The 20547-nt window shown below is 40.6% G+C and overlaps 1 protein-coding gene across 1 annotated transcript in view; it reads left to right on the forward strand.

Moving 5' to 3' along the window:
* The first annotated feature begins 1028 nt into the window (after positions 1–1028).
* The window catches only part of LOC146761042 (collagen alpha-1(XXV) chain-like), a 134075-nt gene continuing 114556 nt past the window's right edge, over positions 1029–20547 (forward strand). Inside the window, exons 1-2 of the mRNA XM_085546632.1 lie at positions 1029–1727; positions 2144–2213. Coding sequence (XP_085402758.1) covers positions 1383–1727; positions 2144–2213 — 415 coding nt within the window. The 5' untranslated portion in view covers positions 1029–1382. The remainder of the gene's footprint in view (positions 1728–2143; positions 2214–20547) is intronic.

Raw genomic sequence — 20547 nt, forward strand, 5'->3', positions numbered from 1 at the left:
CTGAATGCAGCCAGGGACTTTTCCATCTCAGGCCATATAGGTACTGATGTGAAACGTGCCTTGTTGAAAGCAACCTGGTGGCACCAGGAGCTGCCTGGGTAGTGACCACGCTGAGCAAAACATTGTGCCAGGTCTCTGTGCTGGCAAGCCACTGTATGACTGCTTTAGAACCACTGCGTGAAACAGTTTGATGGCATCCCAAGGGCTGGCAGCAGGCAGTAGGCTGGGTGTGCAGCAGGGGGCCCATCGCCTCGCTGGCGCCAATGGCCTCCACATTACAGGATGGCAGGCGATGCACATAGCACGCAGCCGACCCGTGTTGAGCACCAAATAAGAACATGCTTGTGTGCTTGTTTGGGATTTTTTGTGCCACATACCGCTTCTTCCTCTGGTTGCCAGCAGATATGCTGTGAGCAATCCCTGCTTTACAGGCAGTGGTTGTTATCCATGAGTCCTGAAGGCAAGGCACGTGCGGCTCGCTGGAGTTTGCACGTTGCCCGTCACAACCATTAACTGTTTGCCATGAGGGATGGTCACCCAAGGCTAGCGGTCATGGCTTCTGCTCCCTGACAGCAGCCCGTGATACGTCTCCTCTATTTTTATAATGGAGGGAGATGAATTGTGAAGTATAAAGCAGTAGTGATGAATTTGCGATGCTCTTTACCCAAAGGCTCCGAGATTGCACAGAACCCCACCGAGGTTTGTGCGTTCGTGCTTTCACAGCAGTTGCAGTCAGTGCATGTGAGCGCTTGGAAAACAATAGGTAATAAAAGTGCACAAACTGAACTCCAACGAGGCAATGCAGTTTGTGGTGCAAAGCAGCACGCTCGGTGTTGTCTGGGAGTCACCGTGTCCGGCTTTACCCCGGGACTCTTTCTACCTTCCGAGCAGCCGTTGGAGCCGCGCGTCCCCTCGAGCTCCGCCGCTGCCTCGAGCACGGAGCAACAGCTGTAGGAGGGGGCGAAGCCGGCGGCAGCGGCTGGTGTTGAGCCCCCGCCCAGGTGAACGCCGTGCGAACGAGGGCGGGGCGGCGGCTGACAGCGGGGCCGAGCTCGGGGCTTCCCCGCCCGGCTCGGCGCGGCTGAGAGAGCCGGCAGGCAGGTGGAGGGGGAGCAACAAGTCCGGCGGGTAGGGAGGGAGAAGAACGGGGGTTCCCTCCCGCCCCGCGGCTCTTTGACAAGTGGCGGAGCGCTCGCACAGCGCGCGGCTCCGGGCGGGCAGCAGCCGCGGGGCTCGACCCGCGCCGCTTTACGCCGCCGAAGTGCGGGGACGGCCGCGGGCTCCGCCTCCGTTTGTTTATTTAGTCCTCGTCACCCGCTTTTTGGTCGCTCGTTTCGGTCGAGTTCCTTGCTGTTATTTTTGTTTGTAAATTAGTCGCCTCCATGGGGGGCGGAGGAAAGGAAATAAAAGCTGCCGCAGCCGAAGGGTGCAAAAGCATGCTGGGCAAGAGCCGCGGAGCCGCAGGACGGGATGGCTGCAGCGGGGAGCGCTGCCCGCGCCGGGCCGGGCCGTGCTGCTCAGCGCTGCCCGTTCTGCTCTCCGCGCTGGCGGCCGCCTCCTGCGTGTACCTGGGCTTACGGACCAGCGATCTTCAGGCCCGGCTGGCGGCCATCGAGGGCGCCCGGGGGGGCTCCGCCGCCGCCGCTCCGCTCCCGCCGCTGCCCGGCTTTTCTCTGGAACGGCTCAACGCGATGATGCAGGAGAAAGTGGAGCGGCTGCTCGCCCAGGTGTGCGGGACGGGGGGTCGCTACTGCCGCGTGCGGGTGGGGAGAGGGGGAGGCCGAGGGGAGCGTGGGGCGGCTATCGGGGCGCGTAAAGGGCCACTCCGGCCATCGCGCAGGGAGCTCTGAGGGTTTTCCCTGCACTTGTGGCCCGTACCGAGGAGCGGGATTGCGGTCGAAAATAAATGAAGTTGTAGGGCGCTTTGTGCGGGGTGGTAAAGGTGAGAGAAAGCAGCCGGCGGTGGGCTCGGTTCGATGGGGGTGGCGAAGTCAGCCCTCCAGCCTGGGTCACGTCCAAGAGAAGCCGTCGCCAGTTCTGCGCTCGGTGAAACAGCTGTAAAGCGCGGCTCGCTGGCACGCGGGGTTGTGCTGCCGGGCTCTGGCCGGCCGAGCGCCCTCACGTTGCTCCTCTCCCCCCACAGAAATCCTACGAGCACTTGGCAAAAATCCGAGCGGCGAGAGAAGCGCCCGCAGAGTGCAACTGCCCGCCAGGTAACGCGGCTCGGCGTCCCGGAGCTCTGTGTTCTGGGCTTCATTCTGATTCCCGTGTGCGTCAAACGGGCATAAATTAGAGCAAGCTTCTTCAGTCAGCGTCAGTTGGGTGGCAAAGGTGTAGAGTCTGCACTTGTATCGTGTTTCCCCCTTGTTGCTGGGTTGGAATACACGCTGGTTAAAAGACCACTGTTAGGCTGGCAGATGCCAAATGATAACGCTTGTGAAGAAGTTAATGGTCTATGCTAGCAAGGAGAACTCCATTCGATCTTAAGTGGTACTGAATCAAGGCTTTCCGCACTCAGTTCAGGAAGCGGAACAAAAATTCTTAGTGAAAATTTATAGCGTGGATTAAAATAAGCGAGGAATCCATTGCATGAGCACACAAGAGCTTTTCAGTAATGCCTTGTTGTTCTGTAGTGGGGGATGAGAGCAGTTCCTCCAGAAAGGCATTGCAAGTTTTGTAGTGAGGATTCAGAACGGAGTTTCTTTACTCAACTGGTTGTGTTGCTCAGGTTTGGAAATGGGGCCTCTTAATACTGGGATTGGTTGCTTGCACACAGTACAGTGCTGTCTGGTTTTGGTGCTGCTTTTTGACTGTCTGAAAACTGTCACTATTGTCCTTGCTTTATAAACATCTACCGTTACACGGCCCAGTGCAAATGGCCTCTTAAAAGTTAGGAGAGCAATGCTGATGTTTCACAGGGTGATTGCTGTAAGAGCACTGGCTTCCTCAGTGCAGTGAAGCGCTGTGCACTGACTCAATGTTTTGCATGTTCTGCCACCCTGAGTGGGGAAAAAATACCACATCCATGGGAGATGATGCTCAGCAAGAATTAAGCAGAGGATAACGTTTGCCAATAGGGTGTGTGATGGCACTATGTGCATTACTGAGGTGCTCTTTTTGTGAAGGGTTTATTTTCTGCCAGACTCATTGCTCTGGCAGGGCTACTGAATTACATACAATGTTAGAACTGACTGCCATGCTGTTACAGTATCTTGCTGATGTTGCAACTGGAAACAGTGTTTTTCCTGACTGGTATAGGAGATACCATGGCTAGCACAAAAAGTATAATATGTATGACTGTTGTAAAAGAATGCATAGAATTACTCCACTCTCAGCTAGTTTTGTTCAAAGGCATTGATTTACTGCTGCACTACATACATATTTTCTTTTAAGTATGGTGTTGATTTTATTTTTCTGTTGCTTGACTGCAGTCATCGTTACAAGGTTCAAGCTTATGTGTTGAAAATGGAATTGCTCATCATGTTGCATGCACAGATGCATTCTGTGAGCTCGAAATGCTGCTGACTTTGATTCCAAACATTCTCGCTCTTTGTTCTCCTCGTTTAAATTCGTTTGTTATGTTCTCACTTACTGCTTTCAGACATAAGGTCAGTACCTACTGTTTCACAGTTGTTATGTGGTGCGTTACAGCCCACTACCACTAGAGCTCCACATCATACCAATTTTTACTTGACCGTTCTTCTAAAGATGTTTTATCAAATAAATTGTCAACAGCAGAGTATTTCTCATATGTATTGTAAAACTACTCACTTAAGAGGAAGAATGAAGTGATCTGAGAAACATTCTCAAGGGGGTAAGATTCATAAGACGGGAAATTTTTATATAGGTAGCTGTGGGTATTATGTGTGTGAAGACTAACTGCTATGGGGATTAGCAGTGTAATACTGGGCTTCTCACCTCTGGGTCACTGTTTCAATTTGGAAGCAAGTTTTGCAGTGATTGGAAGCTATTGCCTTGTGATAGCCTCATTTTTTTGGGCATCTTAAAGTGAGTTGATGCTCTCATGCTTGTTACCAGTAGAGAGGTGTCAAGGTGGCAACATGCTGGGAGCCTTATCTGTGAGAACTAGGGCTGATTGGTACCACTGCCTGGTGCTATGCCTTCCTATCTGCAGGCATTAGGGAGAGCAGGAGGAGACAGCAAATAAATCATTGTTCCTTCATTGGATTCAGTTTGAGGAATTGCTTCTTGACTGGACATGATGAGCTTTTTATTTTCTTCCTTGATACTACAGCTACTAATTTGGACTACTGTGTTCTGAGATGCATTTAGTTTCATAGGAAAAGAATAATGGAAACTCTGTTTTTTTGGTTGTTTTTTCATTGTTTTTTTTTCTGTTTTCTGCTATTTGTGAAGACAAAGAGTAAATTACCTCTTTACTACATAATTCCATTTTTAATGCTTTGGTCTGTGCGGGTTCTGCATTTCTTGCCTGTTGTATCCAATAATACAATGTATGTGTGTTTGAGGTGACTTTGGAAAGCCTTTGTTGGTATGCAGGCTTCAGTGCTATGAGAAAGAGGCAGCTGCCAGGTGGCCACCAAGGAAGTTTCTGCCTTTCTGTTCTTTAAGAGAAATAAAGATTATTATTATTATTACTTTATCTTCTACCAGAGGAAGAGAGGGAAATTCAAGCTGCAGGCAAGAGGGTGAGGACATAGTGTCTGATTTAGGATTCAAGTTATGCAACTGATGTAGATCTCATCAGCTCGAGATGTCCATCCCCTTGTGGCTCTCCATGGTAGGAAATGTGTGTTCTAAGGAAACTGGGTTGGAATGGCTTGAATGCTGGAGGCAGCCAGATTCACAAGTGCTCATAGCGTGCAAAGCCGTCCACGAGTAGCTCCTTCTAATGCAACAACAGCCTTGAACTTCCTTGAGAATGAGGAACAGTTACACTTCTTAGTCTTTAAAAAGGTGTTTTCACCAAATGTGTTTTCCAGTGGTTAATATTCTTCTAAGAGATGCACAGTGTGCGGAGATGCTGAGAGTTTTGATTTTAATTTAGTAGGACTAAAACCAGATACCAAAGATTTTGTAAATATTTTTGTATGACAATAGCAGGCATTCTTTCTCTTAAAGCAGAGTAATAAAGTCTGAAATGTAAATGCATACTGACATTCCTCTTAAATTACCTCAGTTCTAACAGGAGTGCAGCAGTCACTGCTGGCAGTTAGTCCTCTGCATATGGGACTGGGGGGAGATTGAGTGGCTAAGTTTATTTTTAACTTAATATTTTGGTTTATTTATTTTTAATGTTTCCCAGATTTATTATTTCAAATTAATGTTTCCAAACTATAGGAGATGAACAAAAATGTAGGTGTGTAGGTAACTACTTCATATACCCAAATCATTCTTTAAATGACTGTAGTACCATAATCAGTTGTTTTGAGGCACAGTCAACCGCGGTGCTGGATACCAAGAGCCAAGAATTATACTGCTGTGGAAGGAGTAACACCTTTGGAAGGCATGGGGGTATTCTTGATTCAGTAGAGTTGTAAGAAATTCTTAACTAAGAGTAGATTTATACCCTCTTATTTAAAAAAATAAAAAAATGAAAGGTTCAAGTGTATTTGTAGGATTCATAGACTTCAACACCAACTAAGCACATGCTTTCATGTTTTAGTGAATTGAGTCTTTCTGTCTTGTAAGGGTCAAGCTCTGACACTTACATTCAAGTGCTGTGATGCCTCATTCTCTAAGGGGTCTTCAGAGAGCCTGCTCCTGAAGCAAGGTCACATAGGACTGAAATGTGTCAGTACAGAGGGGTCAGATTTGGTGAGTGGGAAGACTAGCAGCTGATGTGGTATGGTCCTGCGTGTTCCTTTAGGCTGCTTTCAGTTCAATAGCTAAACTTCTATTTATTTCAGTAAAGTCAGTGAAGTGAGCCTCAGGACTGGATGGCCATTGCTAAAGGAAAGCTGTGATTTGGGCTATAGAACTTCGAGAAAGATAGAAAGGTTGCAAAGAGAGACTTTTATCTGTAAAGGCTTTCTATGATTTCAGAAGTGATGCACTTACTGTTTTTTCTCTCCTTTCCCCCAGATGAAGTTTTTTAACCTCTGGGAAAGCCATAACAAATTTATTCCTTTAAAAGCAAAATGAAAAAACACCATTCCCCCCTCCCATTTTGTAAGCAGGGGTGTCTGTATGCCATACATACATATACATACATACATACATACACACACACACACACACACACACACACATATATATATATATATATATATAAATTCTGCTCTGGCAAAGGGTAGGGTTGCATAATATAATATTCTATTGTCTCTAAATGTGGTGTCTTGCTGTAATGAAGACTCACAGTACTTTGCATATAAAATGATGGGGTTTACATGTTTGTGAGCTGTCTTGCTATTGTTATTTCATTTTTTTTTGTGTTTTTTTTTCCCCACAGAACATTGGCTAAGCTTCACTGATGGGTTCTGTATATTTAGTCAAGTTTGTTATTTTTGTTTTTTGCTTGTATCACAAACAGCACTTACATTCCTTTGCTCTTTCTTTGTCATTTTCCACATGAAGAACCATGCAGTTTTCTTGCTTCTGTTCAGATACATGTAACTTCAAAGCCTTTCCAGGTATGGGCACAGCCATTGTTCTTTTTTAGCAAAGTATTTTGTGCTGTTCATCTAATACTGCTATTTAGATGGCTTGGTATTTGATGTGCCTCCTATTTTACCATGCAATTTGCTATGATCTGGCTGTAAAGCTTGTTTGAGTCTAGTTGATTGTGTATAAACCTGTTCATTCATTAGATTAAATAGATTTTTTGGAAGATGGAGGCTTCCATGGTCTTCTTCTGCTGACAGTCGTTCTAGTGGGAAAGTTATGTTATCTGGTGACAGCTCACCAGTAAGGTGTGTGTGTGCTGTATGTATTTTTGTAGCCACACTGAAGGATGTATTTTCTTAGGATCCCAATATGCTTTTGTCCTTTCAGACACCTAAGGTTTGTTCTGACATGCAGTGGAAGTAGATGAGCAGACCATACAATTTAAGCACTTCCCCGTGTTTCAGAATTACTGTTTCCTGAAGCGTTTTGATTAGTGAGGCTGAAAGATGGAGGAGAAATCATTTTTTGGGGATTAAAAGAATCCAGAAATTTTTATCAGCAGGGTGTTGCTTTGTTTTTTGGTTGTGGTTAGAGGGGAAGCATTTTAGTAAGACATAAGAGGTAAAGAAATAAGGAACAGACTTAAATGTTTACTGGTAGACGAATCTGAAAGAGAACAGATAGAAAGTATCCATAGTGTTTTTCCCTGTTACTTAAAATTCCATTGTGTGCTAGCTGTACCTAGCTCCCAGCACTACTTATTTCTGCCATGTCTGTATCATCTATTTGCTGAATGCAGTGCTCAGCTTTAATTTTGTAATTTTTCTGACAGGTCTCTGAGTTCCTCTTTCATACTTCTGCTGGTTTGATATTTTTTATTTTAGTTCCTAGATAAAGATGTTTATTGATGTGCAGCAGCACGCAACCTTCTGGGTAGTCTGCTGTCTTGTTTGGATGACTGATTAGAGACACTGTTTTTTCCCCACAGAAGATATAAATATATTTTATTGGCAAAGATGTGACCTTTTAATTCTGTTGCCTCTGGGTGAGGAGGTAGGGTGTGCAGCATGATAAATGAAACGTGATGTGGCTCAAAGGAGAGCTGATCAACAGCGAACTGCACCAGAATTCTCTTCTGTGCTATTACTGATGTCAATGGCATTTAACAAAAGTAGCTTTGACCACAGAAGTATTATTAACACAAAGTTTTATTCTGAAATCAGTATTTATTGAACCAGTGCGGTTTTGTCAGACAAGGTGTATTAAAAGAAGTTGATTTGCCTGCATTAATTGTCCTTTAATGCTTGCATTTCACTTCTGCACGTCTCCTTCCATGTGGCAACTGTCTGTCTTGAAGAACTGCTCTAAGTGTCAAAGCAGGTTAAGCACAGTGTGTCCTTCAGTGTGAGAAGAGATCTTTCTGAAGTAGTGCTTTTCTGTCTGTATTTTGTTTTTCTTAAATTGTCAATATGTGCTCTGAAATCTTGAAGAGTATTTATAGCTTGGGTAACAGAGTTCAGTTCAGCAATACTTCTGCTTTTTCTTTATGCTCAGCCTCAAAAGCCTCAGCCCTTTCCTTAAAAGTTAGTGAGTTCTTTGGAATGAATTGCTTCAAGAACGGATAATTGCATTACACCACTTATCCTCCTTCCCACTACCTTATAAATCTACTGGCTGTGGCTGACCTGTATTTATTATTATTATTTTAAAATACACTTAGCACTAAAAATTGGCAATCTATGCAAACAGCTTGATTGACAGAATCTGTCTTCGCAGGATCTTTTGGGTTACTGGAATCATATAATTAATCTCTTCAAGGTGTCAACCCCATGAAGCCATCAATCTTTAATATGCACTGAGCCTGAATTGTGTCGCTAACTACAGCTTCTTCAGGGAGGCTGCTTTAGGCAGAATAGTTTTCCCTTTCATTGTTTCAGTTGATTACACTGCCAGATTTCCTAAAAGTCAGCCACAGAAAGGAAATCTGACTGCTTACTTCAACTATTAAGAAGATGTAAGAGTGTATAGAATAATACAGGCTGGAAGACACGTTTCCCCCTGTACAACTGAAGTGGAATCTTGCAGTTAGATAATAGTCACAATAGTGAGCACAGTGCTGCAGGCTTACTTTTTTGAGGCTTGTGAACTGTCATATTTTTTTACCAGTTTAGACTTAGAGTAGAGCAAAGCCTGAAAGCAGTGCCTGTTCAAATTCATATGCTCATCACTGTTCATGAGATTAAGTTCAGATGGAAGAAGCTGTTTATGAGAGCTCAATAAAAATGGGATTTCAGGACAGATATTCAAAACTGAGTGGCAAATTTGCATGTACTGGGTTCAAGCACACCTTCCATGCAGATACAACTATATTCCCCCCCCCCCCCCCCCCAAATCTTTAGAAATACAAGTTTGGATGTTAATGCAGCAGATCATATTTGTGCTTCTGTTCTGTACAACAAATGTACATGGGCAATCACTGTCAGGTATTTCTTTGCATGTGGTTCACAACTGCTGTTTCTAGTCAGTCATGGCTCAACAAATTGTTGGATATGGCTCAATTTTGGTGATTAAGTGCAGCAACCTCATGTAAACATTCTCCTCTGTTAAAAATGTCCTGCTCTGTAAGTTAGTGAATGTATGGTACAAGAAATTGCTGATGCACAGATGTGCCTGAGCTGTAATAACTTACTGTTTAAATATTTCCATAGGTTGCCTGGTTCTTGTGCTGTACTGTCAAATAAGAAAGTACTTTCCTAGTGGGCAGGCTACAGTTTCCTTATTTGTGAAGCAAACCCCTTGTCCCATCCTTCATGTTCACAAAGAAAACCTGATCATTGTGTTCTTCTTAAAGCATTCTTTTATGCACATTGGAACAGTCTTGACTGTGATGCGCGCTGTGAAATTATTCTTCCTGCTCCTTTCTTGCTCTCAAGTCTTTTTGTATTAAAATTGTTTCCCATTTACATGTACAGATATGGTTTACAGGCATAGAGACGGTTTTAAATATTGTATGCACATCTGGGGAGAACTTCTCACACTTTTAAAGCTTTGAAACAGACGAGTCCTCATGAGCTTTCTGAAGAAATAAGACATTTTTAATAGACTCTTAAATCCTCTCATTAGAAATGTATGCAATTATAGTCACCAGAGATGTAATGACAACCCTCTGTAGGGCAAAGAAACAATAAATAGGATGAAGAGCACATAATAATAGAGAATATAATTTTGATACGAAAATAGTACAGTGATTTCCAAGACTTCTGTCTGCAAGGCTATGCTCAACCAAGAAATAATGCAACTTTTAGCAACAATCGATTCTCCTTCCATGTCTTAAAAACAGAGCAGGAAGTTATCATGGATGAATAAAGTATATTTTTCTTTAAAATGCACACATGAGGAATAGATTAGACGGTCTATTAAAATCAGTACATTTAGTTTTAAGTAGTCTCTGTTAACCATTAAAGTTATCATTTTAGATTTGGGTGTTCGTGAAACTTACAATTATTGTGTGTTGGGCAAATGTATGAGGACATTATTATAGTGACTCATGATTTTGGTTGGTGGTTTTTTGTGTGTGGTTTTTTGTTTTTTGTTTTTTTTTTTTAATACTGAGGAATTTTTAACATTGTTTCATGTATTTCTAAAAAATAATGACTAAGTCATATGCTTACCTTTGCCAGTGTTTCTTGTTTGGGCGTGCAGCATAGAGTGGCTCACAAATTCACACGTTCTTGTGAGGGTCATACAAGGGGAATGATGGTTTTGAGTCACTCTAAATAGCTTTCTCTACTTTTCTTGTAGTTCTTTAAGCTCAGCTGAAGGATTGCTGAGTAGAGGAAGAAGGAGATTAAACAAACTTTCCCTTTGATCTTTGATCCTCATCTCGGTGCATCACACTGTATGACACTTCTGGTGCTTCCACATGCTTCTGTGAGTTGGAAACAAAGTAGGCTGCCTCCCAAGTCACAGTGACGTGGTATAGCATATAGCTCACTTAATATAAATGGAAGGAGAACTGGACATCTTGAGCTTGCAGATAAATCCTATGTGGCGCCAGGTGGCTGATCTACTCCTTTCCGCTAGCTGAAATAGCTGGCTCCTGCCATTTCCTGGTACTACTTCAGTCTGCTGGTATCTGGGAGGTGCCTCCTCTAAGCTACAAAGATTTATAGGAAAGAAGTATTTAATCTTCTCTTCCTTTTGCAGCAAGGAACAGACTCAATTAGCACATTGAGCATATCTTCCCACTCTTCTGAGGAGTTTTAGTACTCTTAGGAGTAAGGAACTGTACAGTAGGATGTATAGTTTCAATGTCTTTTCTGCTCTGCCATTTGTGGTTTATGCAGTCTTAACAAAAATTCATCTGCTTTACCTTCCTGAGTATTTTCAGTATCCCTAGTGGCACAGGAAAAAGTATCATACCACAAGCTTATATCAAAGGTTAAGTTATGAATGGGTTTCCTCAAGATTAAACTGATTCATAGCGTGTTGTGCTTAAGATTATGGTGGAAAACTGCTGTTTTAAAAGATCTCTTAAGATGATGGGGAGTAGGGTAGAAGAAGTTTTGAAAACAGAAAAATATACTGAAAATCAAAGACCAAAATCTTTTTATCAGAGCTGTGGTAGAAATTAAGTGGGTTTGCATGTATGTTTGAAAGCAGAATTTCACAGTGTATTTTGAAGGACACTAACCTGCTAGCTATTTCTATGATTATAATTATGTACTGTCTGTGCGAACAAAAACAGCTGCCTACAGACAATCTAGCTTATGCTGTTAGTACCCATGTTGCTAGGAAATGACATAAGGTTTCTTATATACTGGATAATGGTAGGGTTTTAATGGAGGACTGCAATTCTAAAATTCAAAGCTTGTGCATCTTAAGTTGAGGTGGTATTTCCTTTAGCTGGCAGCTCTAATAATCCTTTTTATGAATATGAGAACCAGTTGCTTGAAGGCATACACCCCCTTCCTCCTCCCCCAGTGTCATGCCCATACCATCTGAGTAAGCTGTTGTTCTAATTCTCTTGATATTCCTAAAGAGAAGCCTTGATACCTGAGCACAGGGATATGGCTGCAGAGGATTAGAAGGATAAGCTCCATAGGTCTGTGGATTAATATTCTCATCTAGAATTTACATCTAGATAAAGTCCAATGGCATCACTATGAAAGTATTTTCATGTTGTTGACTGTACAGAGGCACTCCTGTCTACTCTTTTGCTGCAGTTTATCAAATGCTCCTTTAATGTTTTCATCTCCATTAATGTACTGTTGGGTATTGTCAGTTGAAAGGATGGCTCAGTGGATGATGAATGCTGTCAACTGTTGCCTCAGCTTCACATAGAGCTGACTAATATTCTCAGTTCCTTCCATATCTGAGATAGCCATTTAAAACATTAGCAAAAATACTTTATGAATCCTACTTTGATTCTTGTGGCAGGAGATGTGATTTCTGCAGACATACTTGAGTGTAAACCAAAGTCTGGTGATTGTTAATGTGCTCTTTATGGCATCAGTGAACTCTGCTTTTCTATGTTCCCTGTCCAGGCTGGATCCTTGACAGTTGTTTGTGTAAATTAACATACAGTGTGGAGAGTGACATTATCTGGCACTTATATATGAATGCGGTGGTAGCACATTGATGGCTCTTGGTGTTTGTAGTAGCGTATCTGTATATGAGGAAGTCACAGTTCAGTAAGGAATATCTTGTGTAGTTTCGCAGATAGTTCCTGGAGGCATACTAATGAGCTATAGAGGCTGAAAGGCACAATGGTGTGGCATGGTTTACAATGAACCACTGCTTAGACAGCTGTTGTCAATGCTTACTTATGGTTGTCTTTGTCATGATGACAGCCATGTTTGTAGAAGGCTGGAAATGTTTTAGTATGTGAAGATGAAGTGTTTTTCCAGTGTAGTAAGCATGTAAGTGCTTTTTTTTTTTTTTCTATAGTGTATGGAGCCTAATCTTAGTGAAGAGAGATTAGTGTTTAAGTCTGACAGCAGTGAATGTCACTGTAGGACAGCTTTGCATAATTCCTTAGTTTAAATTCCATGCTGAGCCACATCCTAACATGCAGGAGGAAAACCTTCTTTTAGCATATTCAGTTAACAGGCAAAACAGAAACTGTTATCATGGCCAGTTAAAAAGAAGTAACAACTTTCAAAAGTAAATGACCAGTGAGTGAAAAAGAGATGACTGAAATCCTCACCTTTTTCTTTTCCTCCTGAAATCGATCTGCTATTGCAAGGTGGATTTTCTGATGTAATCCAAGCAGTTCCAGACCACTCTAAGGTAATGAGGTCTTTATATTTGCAATATATATTATAATAACTGGAACATTGTGGAAAAAACTAAGTCATATTTAGAGGAAACATCATGCTTAATGGATTACAGCAAGGACAAATAAGCAATAGTCCTGTGTTGTGAATATTCAGTTACAGAGAAGTAAAGGCAAGGCAAAATGTCTTCCTATCCAAGTTCCACTGTCCATACAATAGGGCTGATATAAATGTTGTATATGTCCCAAAGTATGGAGTATTCATAATTAGGAATGAAACATTGAAGAGCAGAAGATTCTTTCTTAAATCACAAAATGCCTGTTTTTGTTGAACCTCATGAGATTCACCTGGGTCCGCTGCTTGAGCCTGTCTATGAACCTCTGTATTTCTCACCTCTCTTCCATGCACCTTAGCATAGCCTTCAGGTGGATCCTGCTCCATGATCTTCCATGGCAAAGAGGTGAGGCTTACAGGTTGGTAGTTCCCTAAATCATCCTTTCAATCCTTCTTAAAAAATTAGGTGATTGCAAATGCATCAATTTTCGATTAAAGTAATCTACAAGTTTTTCTGGGGGGATTATTGAAATAATTTTAAAATTTATTTTGTAAAAACTACTTAAACCTGGAGAACAGTCTTAATAGAACAGGTATGCATTACTAGCCTGGATAACTTATGTGGAGAAAGAACAAATTTCTTGTGCTACCAGAGTTTTTGAGACCCAGATATGATTTTTACATGGTGGTAGATAAAAGTAGCCTTTAAATGGAGTTCTGACTGACAGTGGATCTGATATGTGTGAATAGATCACTTCAGGCATATGAATAGTCCCACAGATTTGAACTGAAATCAGTATTTACTTTGGCATCTGACTCCTGAATGTGTCCTCTTCCTTTTCCCCTTTGTCTCCTTTCCCTCCCTGTTAGGATCCTTTTGCATACATTTTCATCTGTGCACTAGCATCTCCTTTTGCTTTGATTTGTAGTTCCTTTTCATCCTACATGTGCTATGTTTTATTTGCTTACTATTTATTCTTTGCAGTCTTTGAGCAAAAGTAAAATGTATATTTGTACATGTAAGAATAAAAATTAATTTTAGAATATTGTAAGAGTTCTTGTCCCTCTGTGAATGCTTTGGACAGTTTTTAAAGTAGTATTTATTTTTATGAGATTGATATATAGTCCCAGTTTCTCAATTCATAGTTCACAAAAGCTGTGAGTGTGGTCCTGGGGTCTGTTAATTTTCTTTGGAAGTGATTAGATCTGATTACAAAAAATAGATATACCCATGTATGTGGCTGGACTCATAATTTCCTTACCAACATCATTGAATCTTACATATGCATGTGTTGCTTGCCTTTTTTACTCACATAGATTTTCATGCTTGCACAAAATTATTCCTTTTGTTCAGCTCAGCCAATTGTTTTAGCAATGTTAACCAGCTCTCTTGTTCTCTACTTTCCAGATGTTATGTTTGAGAGGTCTCTATTTGCTGAATCCAAATGTTCTTTTCCTTTCTGTGTAGCAGTATTTGACAAGTTTCTTTGCATGCAGCAGTATAAAAACATTTCATGTGTATGTCCCTATTTGAGCTATCAAAATCCAGAGTAAGCATGCTAGTTGAAAGGCAGATATTTCAGTCTGTTGCTAAGAGATATCTGTACTTCAAGAAAATCCAGTTGTCAGTGACTGGGAAGGAATACACCGTAGTCAGATATAAGTGGCCTTTTTTTCTTCTGCTAATAGTCTCCCAGGGTAGTTTAATGAAGAATTAAGGATTGATGCAGTCTTCAAAGGAAAAGTAGCAAAATAGACTTTAATAGACTTCTACAGATTTTCCCTGCAACATCTGGAAAAGCTTTACTTGGGGTGGATTTCAGTATTCCAGTGGTAGGCTCTAATGGCTCACTCAGTCTTAACAGTGGGTGACAGCAGGGTATGCTAAATTGTAAACTACTGAAAGGGCTTCACAGTGCTTGACAAACATAATGATGTCAAGAGGAAGGGTGACATGTCTGCAGGATGTCTTCTACTGAACTGTACTTCATAGACGTTGTGAACTCATCTAAGATGTCCAGACTTACTGTCTTGAGAGGCAGTTTGTAAGGAGAATCTACAACTGGAATGCTGTGCTTCTGACAGAAAGTGTTATCTTCCTGTGGTGATCTGACAAGGAAGGAATTTACAGGAAGCTGGAGGCCGGTGTGAACCAGTAGCAAATTGTTATTCCCTAAGCAAGGGAGTGATCATAATTCTTTTAAATTCTACAGCACTCTGTTCTGGTCTGGTAGTTAACACTATGCAAGAAGAAGCATGAAAATACTGTGAGTGTTGTGCTGTCGCAGTGTTCCACAGAGCCCCTAGGAGCTATCACACTGCATTTTATCTCTATTGAAACATCATACTAAAGTGTCTGGACCAGTGGTCTGTGGTATAAATTGATGTTGAAGCCCTAAAGGCGCAAGGATGAACTTGATTTATTTCAATGCTGTTACCATCCTTCTTGCTTCACTGTGTTGCTGTCAGCCCTTCATCTCTCTTTGATTCCCTAGTTTATGTATAGCAGGAAGAACAGCAACTAAGGCTGATCTTTGATCTTCCTGTGGACTGATATTTTGCTAAGTCTGGGTCTCAGTTTCAATCCCAGGTTTCTTTTTTTTTTTTTTTCCTTCAAATATGTCACTTAAATGTTTGGATTAATACCTAGTGATCAGCTGTAGAAAAGTTATTCCCATCATATGTGATATTGTGTCTTGTAGAATGAAAAGAGACAGGAAAAGAATGGTGGGACACAATATTGTTGCTATTAATCATAATTTGACACGAGCTATGATTGTTTAACTTCGTAACTAAGAATAGCTTTGGGATTAATGCAGCCGAAATTATTCCAGCTCTCTGGAAAACTAATGCTTGTTCTAAAGAACATTTGTTTATAAATGAAGACAGATACGTCCTCAAATAATATTCTTTCACTTGCCTAAGTATATTCATTGTGACTGCATTCAGTGTTTCTTAAACAACTTGTTGTGTGCCTGAGCAAAATTGCTCACATCTGTGTTGCGTTGTGTCAAGTTTTTCTTAGGCTATGATTGGTCACCTCAGTCTAAACCCTATAATGCTGCTGAGTAAAAAGGGTTGGAGGACTTTTTTTGAGACAATCACCAATTTAAGGTCTAGAACGAATCTCTAGTGATCTGTGAGGGGCTCATAGGGGATGTCCTTTTCATGACGAGTGGACAGGTACTTCCCTTCACTTGAGATTGTGCAGAACATACAAGAGTACTACCACTTGCATCTGCTTGGCTGCTCCCTGGTGAAAGTATTTACCTCTCATAGGCATTCATGGCTACTGTTCGTTTCAGCTACTTTGTTGAGAGAATAAGACTACTCTTTTGTGAATTGATGTAGGGTTCCTAGTAAAACAACAGCTTAATAAAGGATGTAATGTATGTACCTCCTGAATAACTACCCTCCCCCCCCCCCACAATTTTTTTATGAGCAATCAAAAGGAAGCCTAAAACCAGCAGTTCCAAAAAACAAATATCTGCTAGTGGTAAAGCAGCAAAAATAAAATCGCACACTCTTTTAGTCCACCCCCCCCAGGTAAAGCAGCAAAAATAAAATCGCACACTCTTTTAGTCCACCCCCCCCAGGTCCCTCACTCCACTCTTTCCCCCTTCCTCAACAGAAAAAATTCTGCTACAGTTTGCACTGTTTAGTTCATCTACACAATCTTTCTAGCTATCTAGCACGGCTTTGTTTATTGCTTTAATAGATGAAACGGAGAGAAGAATTGTAATTACACATTTATAGGCTGAAGTTAAAATGCATTTTTTCTTTCAGGCTTTCTTCCAGTGTTCCTTTTTTGTATGCCTTAGTTTCTAGAATAATAACTTGAGAGGATCTGTGAGGGTGATGGAGGACAGAGCTGGAATTCAGGCATCAGAACTGAAAGATTTACAAGAGTTCAGAAGTGGAGAAATAATCTGAAAAAAAAAATCTAAAAATGTGGTCCAGTAAGGATGAGAACAAAGTACTTTGCTTGTAAATAAGTTTGTTATGAAGACATTGATTAAGTAGATTTCTGAAGAAATGCCTGCAGTTTATAGTGAGTCACAAGCTGACCATAACTTAAGAGCTACACTCTTATGAGAAATGTCAAACAGCCTGTTAGAAACATGACAGCTCCTCCACTCAGAATTGGTAAGGTATCACTTGCAGAGTTTTGTCCAGTTCTGGGAATCGTTTAAATACAGATGTGGATCAGATAAAGAGTCCAAAGCACAGCTACAAGAAACATCTGAGGAAAGTCTGAATACAAGGGAGTTTCTGAACTGGTGTGCTTTAGATTAAAGCAGGTAACACTGAGGAGAGGAGTAAACTTCCAAATTTGTCAGCTGCAAAATAAGCCAAAATGGTGTGTTTTTTTGTTTCCTATTGCAGAAGGCAGAGTAAACAGTTTAATACATTTTATTTGATAGTTATAGCACATCAGAAGGCAGTAGCATCTCTTTCTTATTGTATGGAAGTAGACTTTGATTACTGTTGGAAAATCCCTCCAGTATTGCTACTTATGTTGAATATCCTGTGCATTACATACTGATTCACTGCTTGCAGCTGACAAGTTGAATTAATCTATTCCTTTCAGAGATGCTACTTTTTAGACCCCAGATTATATTCTCCGTTGTTTTTACGCTTCAGTGTATAAAGTAAGCTGCTTAGAGATACAGATGTAATATTAATACCAGAGAACTATAGCTCAGGATCTCAGGGGCCAAGCAGTATGGCTTGTCCATGAGAGTAAGATGTATTAGGGACAAAAGAGATAGGTGTCTGGAAAAGAGAATACTGCCAGTATGGGATGGTAGTACTGAAGTACTGCAGCCATGTGATCTTATTTCAACAAGTGAAAATCAGAAAATACTCTGCTAATGTGATTTCTTGAAGGAAGGTATGCTTTTGGGGTATATAGTTTGTTTTGGTTTTTTTTGTGTGTAGTAAATGAACCTTTTCGTAGAGTTGCTTGTCAGTGTTTAGCTTTTCTCTTTGACATATTTGCCTTTTTTTGTTTGTTTTCTTTTTAATATATTTTACTGTGGTTTCAGAGAGGCAGTATGTCTTTTTGGAGTTATTTTTACATGGAAGTCAAGCAAGTATGGCTTTATGAAGTGGCTGGTTGGTAAACTGTCAAGTAAAAAATGCAAACATGCTGCAGCAGATGTTAGTGAGTTAAGATTCAGTGCTCCTTTTCTTGTCTGCTCTTTCTAACTTAGTAAGTTACGGTATTATTTGTAGGAACTGTGTAGTTAGTTTTTGCATTTAATTTTTTTTCTTTTTATACTGCATGTTATATACTGACATTAACATCACTGACTCAGATAATGCTTTTGTTGTTGAAATACATGATGATAATGTGAATAAAAGTAAGAGCAATATCTACTTGGTTTGAATCACACTTGGAGCTTGGTGCCTTCTGTGAGGAAAAAGAAGTTATAGTCAACAACATACTACTGTTGGCAATGTTTCCATATATTTGAGGTGGCAACAGTGATTGTGTGAACATGACTTTAAAATCTGGATGAATACTTAAAAACTGACTTGTCAAATTAAGAATTTAAAGAACTGTCTGCTCCCTATCTGTATACAGACATAAAGTATAATTGACTAAGTTGACAGAAAATACGATTCTTCTAGGCCTGTTGACAGCAGGATAAGCTAGGTACTATTTCATAGGTATCATCAGAATGATTGTGTATGTTACAGGGCTAATCATTCTCACTCATGCTAATGCTCCTAAGCTCATGTTGTAGAAGGCTCTGGCGGTGACATGACTGGTACACTGCAACTTACATAAGCTTCATGGCAATAGTGTGCATGAAAATAAGAATGATTTTGTTTGGTCTTTTTTAGTTTTTTTTTTGTTTTTTTTTTTTAAATCCTTTGCAAAACCTGTACATTTACTGCTAAATCTTTTGGCTTGTAGAAGACCTACAGAAAAACACTTGTTGGACACAAATGTATTTATATAAATCAGAAACACTAAACCGAAAATCTCTGTCAGCTGTGAACTCAGTAATTTCACCAGAATCCACTTCCAGCCTTCTGAAACTTATTTCTTGGAGTGTGGTTTAGATAGAGATTGCCTTCTGTCTTGGGGACTTACAACTTAACATCTAGACTTGCACCTTAAGTTATACTTTAAAATTATTTTCACATGAAACTATTCTCTTTAAATTTGCTTTTCATCAGTAAGTCAGACAGCGCATGAATTAATATTGATTTCTGAGAAATTGTGTTGCTTTTGTATTCTCTAGGGATCAGGATATCCATGTAAACTAAATAAACACAGTTAGGTATGCACATAAAGTGAAGCACTAAGATCAGTGTCCTAACCACCGTCATGTATCAGAGATGAGAGATGTATTTAGGGATTCCAGTGATGTGAAATTTGAAAGTTAGGTGCCCATTTGTGGGTACGTTTTTCTATTTCGAGACCTTGTCAGAATGACAGCATGTTTTTTTAATGTAAATTTTTTTCAACATGAAAAGAAACGAAGCTTCAGAGGCAGCTTCTGGGACTCCATCCTCATAGAAGTAAATCCAGGATGGTGGGCGGGCCCTTGAAGGACCCTGCTGTGTGTCTCGTGGGTTTGGTTTGCCTTTCAAAAGAGTCAACAGTACACATCATGCTAATTAAGGTATTTTAGTAAGGGGAACTGTATTCCCACTAGTTATTCCAAATTAAAGCCCTTTGTGATAAGTTTGGACAAAAGAAGTGCTGTGCTTCTTACAAGCAGTTTTGTGTTTTTCTTTATTTCTGCTTGCATTAAGAATATGATTAATATTGGAGGCCTTTACCCTTAACAGCACTTGGCCTCATTAAGTTTGCTTTCTGGCCTTTGCTCCCTGTGGTGATGGGAAACTTGTATTCAGCCTTTGGGGGATTTGTTAGCATGAAGGGGGAAGAGAAGAGATTGCTTTGTAATCTTGATTCATTCAAATGAGAGTGATAGCTAAATCTTTTATGAATGTGCAAAGTTGCATAAATATTGTGTGAATGTCAGGTAGGGGTCTGCTTTTTGTAACTAGTGGATTATATTCTATCCTTAAAATTTAAGCAATTTGAGTATTTTAAATATGAATGGCAATGAAGACGTATCCTTGAACAACAATTTCCTGTGTTTGTGGTCTTAAAAATGAGTCTGAAATAATAAGTGTCTTAATCGTGTCTTAACAGTATTGGAAAGGCAAGTATTGATTGTCAGTTATTTACATTAGTGTGAAGTTTTGTACCTGTCAGCAGTTTTAATTTTTATTCATATAGAGAAATATGTTGATACTTAGGAACTTAAAGAGTGCAGCAGCTTCTGATCAGTTAAACATGAAACAGTTTGTACACCATACCTGTGCACTGCCAAGGAAACAACACCGTGAAACAGCACCATTACCAAACAAAAGCAACAAAAACCCAAGGACTCTACTCTTGGAAAAGCACCATTACAAAACTTCAAGACTTCCTTCATTTGTGGGTATATTACTCTGATGCTAAATAATCCTCTGATTCTGTACATTTATCTGGTAATGAGCTGTTAAGAGGAGAAGTTTTAAATGTCAAAGAGGATGGGCATTAGAAGGGTGGTGTTTGTAATAGGTACTGTGTTGAAGAAATGTGAGCTGATGTTTA

This window comes from Coturnix japonica, chromosome 4 (genome assembly GCF_054131305.1).
Source record: "Coturnix japonica strain WE chromosome 4, WE-NBRP24, whole genome shotgun sequence".
Classification (NCBI taxonomy): Eukaryota; Metazoa; Chordata; class Aves; order Galliformes; family Phasianidae; genus Coturnix; species Coturnix japonica.